We start from the raw sequence: 11,420 nt of genomic DNA, 5'->3' as shown, positions 1-11,420 counted from the left end.
ATGCATCAAATTCCCAAGTGTTGGGAAAATTATATCCTGACCTGGGTCTCCAAAATCTTCCTCAGTGACTAAGAGTGAATAGAAAGACCCCAAGCGCAAAGCCTTGGCCTCTGATACTAGCAACAAAAAAGGAAAAAAATGTACTTGCCCAACTAAAAAACTCAAAGTGTCTATCCAAGATGTGAGTGAGGAAGAGGAAGAGAATGTGAAAGCCTTGAGTAAATGTGAAAATACCCCTAGACGATCCTTTAGGCTGGTCATCTGCTCTACTAAAAAGGAAAAGCTTACAAACATTGTGGATTATGAGACAAATGATGAGGCTGACCTGGGTATTGAAGAGGGGAAGGGAAGAAAGAGTGCTGAAATTGACAAGGGAGGGGATAAAGATGAGGAGAGGGAAATCTCTACGAATGAGGGTAGCTCCACCCATATTTCAAAGAGGCTAATTCACCTCATGAAGGATATGATGCCTGATATTTTGGAGATAAACAAACCAAAAGTTGAAGGGACCTATAACCCCCAATAGGAAGGGACCTATTTTGGATGTCGATCGAATGCCATGGAGCTAGAGAAGGTTAAATCTAAGGTATTTGATCTTGAAAAGAAACTCAGGAGTGTTTCTTAGTTCAGTCTAAGGGTCATGCATAAATCAGTCACATCCTTGTGTTTAATATAGAAGAAGATCTTGGGAGTGGACAAAGATGAGGATGGAAACTAAAAGGAGCTTTTTAAGTTCCTTACTGAGGATTGGTCCAATGTTCTCCACTAGGTTGGCTACAAGTTTTAGGGATGATAGTTAGGGTTGTTGGTTTCAACCATTGTAGCCCCTCTATTAAGATTGTTTCATATTTTGATATTGTTTATGTTTATGGTCATAAATGGCCTAGTATTAAGAGTCTTATTAGGATGATAAAGATTTTAGCTTTGATATATGCTACTAATAATTAGTTTTTGATATTAGTTAGCTGTTAATGTGTTGCTAATGCTTTGTTAATCTTACGTCTGCTCGGTTGTTGTTTTTGGACATCACCCTTATTTTGCTGCTTTTTAATATAAAAAATAATTGCATTATAATGTAGGCCAAAACCAAGAACAACATTTCAAAAAATATGTTTCATTGCATCATTAAACAAAATGTTATCTTGATATTAAATATAAATAGAAAATAATTTAACAACTCTTCAATTAAAATTTATATATTTCTATAATAAAAATAATAATATATGCAAAATTGTTTAAAACACAAGAGAGACACCAATTTTTTTGTTTTGTTTGCATAATTAAATTCTCCCTTGAACTAGTTCGATTATGGACTCAATTTAAAAAATAAAAAATAAATTATTTCAAAACATCTACTCATAAGCATAATTAATTCACTACTTTTTAATGTTTTACCTACATCAAAGTCTTGATTAATATTTTTTAGTTAAACGACAAAACAAAATCTCTCCCCTCATGTGCATAGTAATTAAGTCATGAATTTTAGTGAGAATTTTTTAGGTTTTTCTTGCTTCTTGACAGGTGAATAAAAATCTATAGATTAGTGAGTTATGACATATTTGTGGTGGAGATTTCCTGTGGTGTGTGCATCCGACAAGGTTGTTATTATGCTTTTAATAAAAAAATTTGTTTTGCATTTTCCATTAACACAACATAAAGGTAGTTAAGTGTACCCATAGTTGTTATAGCCAACTTTGCACACTACATATTCTAAACTATACATTAGATTTTGATAATTTGTTTTTGTTGTTTCCATATGCGACTTAACTGCTTATAGCTATTGTTTGGGCTTTTGAGTAGTAACAATGCACATTGTGGGAACCATTATACACGCAAGGGTAAAAAACTACACATTTCAAAGTGTTGCTTGATACCTACTTAAAATTTCTGAATAACTATGCACTTAAAATTGCCAATACTTATGCACAAATGGGCCAATCATGGAGCAAAAAACCTAAAAAGTGAGCAACTATTGGTACATGTGAAATTAATTAATAGAATTTTAGTTATCAATTTTTTGGTTTCTTTAAAGTTAGTAGCTTGGGGTTGGGTTCACATGGAGTTCATAGTTATTGGAACATACGGCTATTGGTGCGCTTCCCTATGGAAAGAGATTTTAAACCACAACTGCTCTAAAATATTAAGAATTGTTTTATAATTGCTATCCTTAAAGGGACATTTGAGATATTTCCTCTAGTTTTGAGTTGGTTATTCCAGATCATATTTGTCACATGATATTTCATTAATCCTAATGATATTAATAGTTATTTAAATATTTTTAAGAGTTGTGATTTAAAAAATATTGATATTTAAGGATAATTTTAATGAGAGGTGTAAAAATTCTCATCATTTTGAGAATAAGAGCTAAATATTTCCAACAAAGGCTCTTTTAAAAAACAATTTATATTATTCTAGAGAGAGAGAGAGAGAGAGAGAGAGAGAGAGAGAGAGAGGGGGGGGGGGGGAAAGAGAGAGATATAGGGAGAGGTAAGGAGAAATAGATAAAGGAGAGAGATGGAGATGGAGATAATAATCAAATGACATGCTACCATCGGCATAACTCCCCAAAGACATGATATCCTTAAATTATTTAGGTGTTAAGTTGAAATTTCTTTTATTATATAAATTAGAATAAAATTCAAATATAATTATTCTATAATAAATAAAATTTAAATAAGACAAAATCTATAAATTCTAATATATTTTAATTATTATTTGTAATTCCATTAAAAAAACATAAATAATTAGATTGCAATTTTAACTTAATTAAAAATCAACCCTTAAAAAAGAAGTGGAAGAATTAGAATAAATAAATAAATAATAGAATATCTAATAAAACAAGATAACATTAAAAGAAAATAGTAAGAGAAGAAAGATTTTAATTCAAAATATAATTATTCTATCATAATTAAAATTTTAATAAGATAAATAATTTTAGATTAAATTATAATGATTTTTAATTATTATAAAAAGACATAAATAATTAATATTAATTTAAGCAATTAATTATATAGTCTTCATTCTTCTCCCCAATTTTAAACCATTAATTTCAATAAGTAGGTGGTTCACTTCATATAAGGAATGCTTCAACATAATAATTATAATATAATACAAATTTTTCTTAAAAGCATAATCTTAATTTGATTTAAAAAATTATATAATTATAATTATAATAATTAAATTAATCTCAAATATAATTACTAGTTTGTAGTATAATATTATATTATTTTTTTATATTTATGTAATATTAATTATAATCAATTTTAATAAAATAACTATTAATAAATATAAAAGTGAATAGACATTTTTAAATAACTTAATGAAAAATATTTAAATTTATGACTAAAAGTTATTAAAATATTTTGTATATATTAAAATGATTAAAAAATTTATGGTTTTCAAAAACTATTAAAAAATAGAATGATTTCAAAAAAACATATAAATATAATTATAAACACATATAATAATTAGGTTTATTTTTTAATAGAAATATTTGTATTTATTTTTTCATTTAAACTAAATGAAATCCTTAAAATTGGTTTTATTATCTATATTTTGAGATAAAAAATGATTATTAAAATTTATATGGTTATTTAGAAAAAATATTTACTTACAATATTGTAAATGATAAAAAATGAAAAAAACTATTTAAAATAGGCACTTCACTTTTTAAAATAAAAAGAAATAAATAAAAATCTAAAAAATCTATCATCCCTAAAAGTTTGCTCCTATAACACCAAAATATAAAGCAACTTCAGTGAATGTATATTACAATATTTTTAAATCAATGCTTATAAAAAAATAATTTCTATAATTTATTTGGTCAATTTTATAAAAATCAAATTTATTTTTTGAAAAAATCACACTTTTAATTGATGTAAAACTAAATTATTAATCACTAATAAAATATTTATTAATACAATAATATTACCTACAACAAATACTAATAATAAACTTAATTTTCAATAGTTATAATTTTAAAATTAAATTATTTCAATTATATTTTTATATATAATATTAATTATAATCTTAATCTTAATACGTAACAATTTTAAAATAAAATTGTTATAAATGCTAAACTCATTTATATACACTTTGTACTTAATGGGATGATCATCGGAAAGAAAAAGGAGAAAGGAACATAACGAAATCCCTAAATAGTACCTCCTAAGCCCTAGAATTAGATAACATTAACCCTAGAATTAAATTACATTTCGACACGAATTTTACACGGAGCCCTATAGCGCGAAACCTTTTATGCTTTGTCGCCTTTAGTTTTCTTTCCATTCCGTAGGTTACAGCAGTAGCGGTAATGGAAACCTAGGTCTACAGAAATGGCGTGGAGGGCGGCATCCTCTGGTGCGTTTTTAATAAATATTTGTTATTTTTAAATGAAAAAGGATCAAGGTGAATGGGCCGCCATGGTTGGATTCCGCCAGGGGGAATTGCAGATCATAAATCTTTAAAAAAATTCGCGTCCGTGCGCCAAGATTCTGGGAGGCGAGATGAACTCTTTGCTTGTGCCACCACTTTTCAAGGCAAAAACCAGGTTTTCAACCTCTGCCCGCATTCTTGTCCTTCACAGGCCCACGGTGGCTTTCTGGTGCGTTTAATATTCGGCCATGGACGCCTAGGTTTACCAAAATGGCATACAGAGCGACATTTTTCTAGTGCATTTTTTTTAAATAAAAAAAGACCAGGGCGTTTGAGGCGGCATGGTTGAATTTCGACAGAAAGGATCGCAGATCATAAATCCTTAAACTAATCGCTTCTGAGAGACGAGGGTGAACTTGTTCTTGACTTCTGCACGCGCTCTGGTACTCTACAGGCTCTCGGTGGCTTCCTTCGGATCTTAGCGCTCGTCGTCTAGATCAATAAGCGGGCGGAGAGCACTGTGCTTCATACGGTGACGCGTCCGGCTGAGCAACCGCGTCCTCCAGTTTCGGCTCTGCTTACAGGCGGGCGACAGACACGGTTTTATTAAAAATTAGTTATTAGGGTTTTAATATGTAATTAATGGCCGTGGTTTACTGTAATGTGTGCGATTTACGAGGTTTAAAATAAGGACAAAAAAGGAGGATAAAGTACATAGGTGCAGTTTTCAACTATTAAAGAAAGTTCTGGGGTTGCAAAGTTTCCAAGAAAATTCTATGGCAATTTCCACGTTCTAAGAAATAAGAGGATGAGGTCTGCCCCTGTTCCCCGACTTCTCTTCGAATGTTCGAGTAATCTGTGAATATCATTCGATGTGATATTTTTAAGATGCTGTTTTCAAATATATAAGAAAGTCCTGGAAGTTACGAAGTTTACAAAAAAATTCTTAGGAAAATTCCATGTTCTAAGGAATAATGGGATGAGGCTGCCCCGGTTCCCCTACATGGTTCGGAATGTTCGAGTAATCTGTGGGTTATTCGATGTGATGTTTTTGGCTTTGCAAAGCAATTACGCCATCTTCCAGTGCATTGAAACGTGGCAATTTCTATGCAGCTTCCAGACCCTATTTTGATTATTAATTAATAAATAATATTGAGAAATGTATATTCTTATTGAGAAATAATCTGATCTGGAAAAATATCTGATTGGTCCCAAAAACTTTTTAAAATAGAATGTCATTAAAATCTTTCATTTCATACTGATCCATCAGACATGTGGAAGAACAAGACCGGCCAGTAGTCATTAGCCAGAATCCTGTCTTGTGCTCGCCTTTGGATACAAATTTGACACACAATATCCGATAAAGAAACATTAAACTATTTCAATCGGTTATCCGAGACAAGTCAAACACAAGTCAAGTTCTCATTGACACAATTCAATTACAGTAAATCAACGGCTATTTCCGCGGCATGTGGCCGTTGAACGAGCATAATACCGTTGTCGATTTGCTGTTGCCTTCGCACTAAGTGAAACTCTGTATCTATCCGTTGATGACGCTTTCCCGGAAATCTGGATGATTCTAAAATCTTCTATTTAATGCTTGAACCATGCCTCATAACTTTTTAACAAGAGATAGTAATACGTATCTACAAGTTTGAAATTTCGAGAGCTACTGAATTCTTCTATATTTTGTGTACATATCTACAAGTTTGAAATTTCTAGAGCTACCGAGTTGTTCTATATTTTGTGTACATATCTACAAGTTTGAAATTTCTAGAGCTACTGAGTTCTTATATATTTTGTGAAATCTTTAACTGAATTTTTATTTTAGCAATACATAGAATGGAGAGTTTCAATAGTAAGGTTCTGTGTACTAGAGCCGAGGCCCTTCTGAAATCCCTTATCCTAGCTATCCAACAACTTTGTGCATCTGACCTGCAACTGCCCAAGGATCAGCAAAACCCTGCCATTCACCTGTTTTTAAACACACTTATTAGGGGCGCAGAGCTGGTGAAATATTGTGAAAGCATTAGCGCTTTCAATGTATTTCGTAGGTGTAGATATGCTTCACAGATACTCAAGCTAGAAGAGGAGGTTGATGGCGTCATGGTTTCCATCCCAGCACACGTTGAGTTAGATGCTAGAAATCTTATTGCAGTCTTGAAAGATCTATACAAGGAATTGAAGCCTCGTGATTTAAGTCGTACGCTGAATGCCATTGTTAAACAGCAAATGAGTTTAGGCAACCTGTGTCGAAGTACTGAAGTGGAAGAGAATAACAAATGCTCTTATCTTAGTAATGTTCCTGTGAAATCTCGGTTTTATGCGGGATTGGAGAAGCCTGTTGGGGATTTGAAGGAGCTTTTATTCCAAAGCGAGGTATCTGTCGTTGGGGTGCATTGTATGGGGGGTGGTGGGAAAACGACTTTGGCCTTGGCTATTTGTAATGATCCTCATATCAAAGGTAACATTTTTTTTTCTTTGTTTTTAATTATTGTTTTAATCTTTTATGGGGAAAGCACATTTTCTTTAGGTTCGTACCATTGGAAATAGCTTTGCAGTAACAGAGTGGTTCTGACTAAACATTGTTTTTTAATAAATATATATTAACTAAATTGAAAAACAATTGTTGATTTTCAATTTATTTAATAAATAAAAATAAATATTTAATTAGAACTATTCTGTGTCCTGTATAGTCATTCCCATCCCATTTGTGCCTACAATTTCTGGTGTTAAAATTCGTACTTGTAGATTACCAATAATAATAATTTTTCTCCTTGATACTCTGTTCTAAGATTGCACCATTCTTTTACAGCGTACTGAAAATAATTGGTTTTTTCTTTGGACATCAGATTATTTTGAGGATGTACATTTCATCACTGTTTCGCAGTCCCCAAATCTTAAGGGGATTATAGAGACAATGTGGGAGAAGATTGTTGGAAGGAAGAAGCCCGATTTTCAGAATGTAGAGGATGCACGCATCCAGCTAAATCAGCAGCTTTTTAGTCAATCGAAGCGAACCCTGATTATATTAGATGACGTCTGGTCCAGGGTTCATTTGGAGGAATTACTACTTGAAGCGCCAGGGTACAAGACTGTTGTCACAACCAGAGACAGTTCTATCATCCCACAAAACTCCTATACTCGACTGTATGAGTTGCCATTGCTGGGCCACGAGGATGCTCTCTCGTTTTTCTGCTTCTCAGCTTTTGGACAGACATCAATTCCAAGTAACGCAGATGCAAATCTAGTCATGGAGGTATAGTCTTTTCTTACCCAAAATAAAGAAATTTAATAAGCCCAAAGTTTCTTATCGAATCAATTAAGGGCAACAACAAAAGTAAAATGAATTGCGCGCTTATTTGTGTTTTTGCTTTAAAACTTGCAGGTACAAGCTGAATGTAAGGGCTTACCCCTTGCTCTAAAGGTGATTGGGAGCTCTTTGAATGGGGAACCTCATGTGACCTGGTTGAACGTGAAGAATAAGCTTTCCCTGGGCGAATCCATATCCAGCGATCACGAAGGAGGGCTTTTCAGGTGCTTGGAGACCAGTATTGATTTCTTGGATAATGATGGGAGAGAATGCTTCTTAGATTTAGCCTCATTTCCAGAGAACAAGAAAATATGTGCTGATGCACTGCTGGACATTTGGGTTTATATTCGGAAGCTGGAGAGGCAAGATGCCTTTATCATGTTATTGGATCTTGCAAGGAAAAATCTTTTGAATTTAGTCAGCAGCCCAGGGTATTTGCCTATCTTTATATATATTAAATTTGTTGCTATAATTTTTTTAAGCATTAAGCTCATATTGTGTCTATAGTTATCAGAAGCCAAGCAACAATCTCTATTGGAAATACCTCTGAGCTGTAATTAAAAATGTCTTGAATTTAATCAGCAGCCCAGGGTATTAGCCTATCCTTATATATATTGAATTTCTTGCTATAATTTTTGTTGAACATTGAGCTGATATTGTGTCTGTAATTTTCAGAAGCCAAGCAACAGTCTCTTATGGAAATGCCTCCGAGCTGTACTTTTCTCAGCATGATGTAATGCGAGATTTGGCCATATATTTGGGAAGCCAGGACAGTATAGTCCGTAGGAAGAGATTATTCATGCCCAGGAAAGAGCTGAGCTTGCCAGGGGAGTGGGGGGAGATGCCTTATGACAGAACATTTAATGCTCAAGTTGTCTCTATTCACACAGGTAGGGTATTCCGCCCAAAATATTCAGACTTGTTTAGTGTCAAAGTGCACAGGCTATTTTGAATATTAAAATGTTCTCGCCTTTGTGGTTTTGTCATCATGAAAAATGATACGATTGTAACAGTAACTTTGATATAAATTCTTTTATGTTAACTTCTAGTATTCTTAGCCACTCAAAATGTTCTAATTCAATTGCATATGTGTGATTGATCTATTGCAGGCTCTATGGCTGAGAATCAATGGTATGAGATGGATTTTCCAGAGACAGAGGTTCTGGTGTTACACTTTTTTGCGAGCAAGTACTTTCTACCACCATTTGTCAGAACAATGAAGAAACTGAAATTTGTAATGTTGTGTAATTTGAACTCGAAGAGGGCCACAATAGAAGGTTTAGATGCCTTATCTTCACTCACTCAGCTCAGAAGTGTTCGCTTGGAGAAGTTGGATGCACCCACTATTTTAGAACAGATTAAAGTAATACAAAAAGTAGAGAAACTATCTCTATGCTTGTGTGAAGGGTTTGGAAATATTTCCACATTCAGCAACACTAACCTACAAGAATTTATCCTCGATCACTGCAGCGATTTGGAGGAATTGCCCGCAGACATCTGCCATATGCCCTCTGCTCGGATATGGTCTATTACCAACTGCCATCTGGTTAAAAAGTTACCATATGATCTCGGAAACCTGAGCTCTCTAAGAATGTTGAGATTATCAGCATTACCAGCCTTGAAAGAACTTCCGGCATCAATTGGAAAACTTGGTCAGCTGGAATTTCTGGATATTTCACTGTGTGAGGGATTGAGAGAACTTCCAGAGGAAATAGGTCAACTCAAGCGATTGAAAGAGTTTGACATGAGAGAGTGTTCTCGATTGAGGAGGTTGCCTAGAAGTGTTTGTGAACTAAGCTCTCTGAAACATGTCATCTGTGACGAGAAGATTGGGCACCAGTGGTTGCAAGTTCAGGCCTCTTCTATCCCTGATCTGAGAGTTGAAATCGTGGAACCGCAATTTACTTTGGATTGGCTTGATGATTGATTTCATATTTCACTGTGTAAGAACTTCCAGAGGAAATAGGTCAACTCAAGCAATTGAAAGAGTTTGACATGAAAGAGCGTTCTCGTTTGAGGAGGTTGCTAGAAGTGTTTGTGAACTGAGTACTCTCTGAAACATGTCATCTGTGATGAGAAGATTGGGCACCAGTGGTTGCAAGTTCAGGCCTCTTTTAACCCTGATCTAGTGTTGAAATCGTGGAACCGCAATTTAATTTTGATTGGTTTGATGATTGATTTCACATTTCACTGTGTGAGGGCTTGAAAGAACTTCCAGAGGAAATAGGTCAACTCAAGCAATTGAAAGAGTTTGACATTAAAGAGTGTTCTCGTTTGAGGAGGTTGCCTAGAAGTGTTTGTAAACTAAGCTCTCTGAAACGTGATGAGAAGATTGTGCACCAGTGGTTGCAAGTTCAGGCCTCTTTTATCCCCGATCTTAGAGTTGAAATCGTGAAACCGCAATTTAGTAATTTACTTTTTATTGGCGTGATAATTGATTTCACAAACAAGAAGCTTCAACCAACTTGACAACATTTGTAATGTATATGTTAAAGTCAACTATGTCAAAGTTTTGAGTTCAGGCCTCTTTTATCCCCGATCTTAGAGTTGAAATCGTGAAACCGCAATTTAGTAATTTACTTTTTATTGGCGTGATGATTGATTTCACAAACAAGAAGCTTCAACCAACTTGACAACATTTGTAATGTATATGTTAAAGTCAACTATGTCAAAGTTTTGACTTTAGAAACAGTCTTCCGGTGCCCACAAATTTCTGGGGGCATTCTTTGGTTGAGGGGGAAACTGTGTGAGAGTTTTTGTTGTTGGAACTTTTAATGCATCGAAGTTTTTTTTAATTTTTAAAAATAGTTTTTAACTTCAGATGTAATTTGTAATGTATGTCAAGGTTTGACTTTAGAAACAGTCCTCAGCCAAAGTGTGTGAAAGAGTTCGTAATGTATATATCGTTCATATAATTTGTAATGTATATGTCGAATTTTTAACTTCAGAAACAGATGTATGTCCAAGCTTCAACTTGGAAATAGCCTTTGGTTGAGGGGGAAAGTGTGGGGAAGAGTTTGTAATGTATGTAATGTATATATCGTCCATATAATTTGTAATGTATATGTCGAATTTTTAACTTCAGAAACAGATGTATGTCCAAGCTTCAACTTGGAAATAGTCTTTCAATATCCCCAATTTGTTTTGGGGATTCTTTGGTTGAGGGGAAACTGCATGATGGATTTTTTATTCTTTCTACATGTGAAGCTGCATGGCTAAATTCATGTAATTACATCTTCGAACATTACAGCCTTTCTCTTTCATCAAATAGATCTATTTATTAAATAACAATAATTTACAGAGTATTTTAACTTTATTTCCTTGCAATTGCTCTCAAAAACAGCAGAAATTTTTACTGGTTTTGTTTCCAGCCCGTCGTAGATTTAATCCAATGCTTCGACTTCATCTTCATGTTTGAGTTTTTCGATTATCAGGTTTGCTTCTTTTTATGCTTCAAAGAATCTACTTGTTCTGAAGCGGTCATGCTTCAAAGAATCTACTTGTTCTGAAGCGGTGCGAGTATTCTCAAAGCAAAGATTGTAAGGTCCTACTCCATGTAGAAACTGAAAATTACCCTTCTCTTTAAACCAGCTGATTGACAGAAAAATATAACAGTAAAGAAATCGCATACAGAAATTAAAAACAGAGCACCCCTGTTTCAGAATTGTATTTCCTCTTATTCCAGCTTGTTAAAAAGATTACACAGCTATTGAATAAATAGTTTTTGAGTGCT

The 11,420-nt window shown here is 33.7% G+C and overlaps 1 protein-coding gene across 1 annotated transcript; it reads left to right on the top strand.

The window, feature by feature from the left end:
* The first annotated feature begins 4,226 nt into the window (after window positions 1-4,226).
* LOC131077493 (putative disease resistance protein At5g47280) lies at window positions 4,227-10,638 on the top strand. Its single transcript, XM_058015002.2, has 5 exons — window positions 4,227-6,838; window positions 7,227-7,633; window positions 7,763-8,118; window positions 8,363-8,577; window positions 8,797-10,638. The coding sequence occupies exons 1-5, from the start codon at window positions 6,217-6,219 to the stop codon at window positions 9,612-9,614; spliced, it is 2,418 nt and encodes an 805-aa protein (XP_057870985.2). The 5' UTR covers window positions 4,227-6,216; the 3' UTR covers window positions 9,615-10,638.
* The last annotated feature ends 782 nt before the right edge of the window (window positions 10,639-11,420 follow it).

This window comes from Cryptomeria japonica, chromosome 4, assembly GCF_030272615.1.
Source record: "Cryptomeria japonica chromosome 4, Sugi_1.0, whole genome shotgun sequence".
Classification (NCBI taxonomy): Eukaryota; Viridiplantae; Streptophyta; class Pinopsida; order Cupressales; family Cupressaceae; genus Cryptomeria; species Cryptomeria japonica.
Note: the sequence above shows the minus strand (reverse complement) of the source record. Positions and strands in the feature narration are given on the sequence as shown.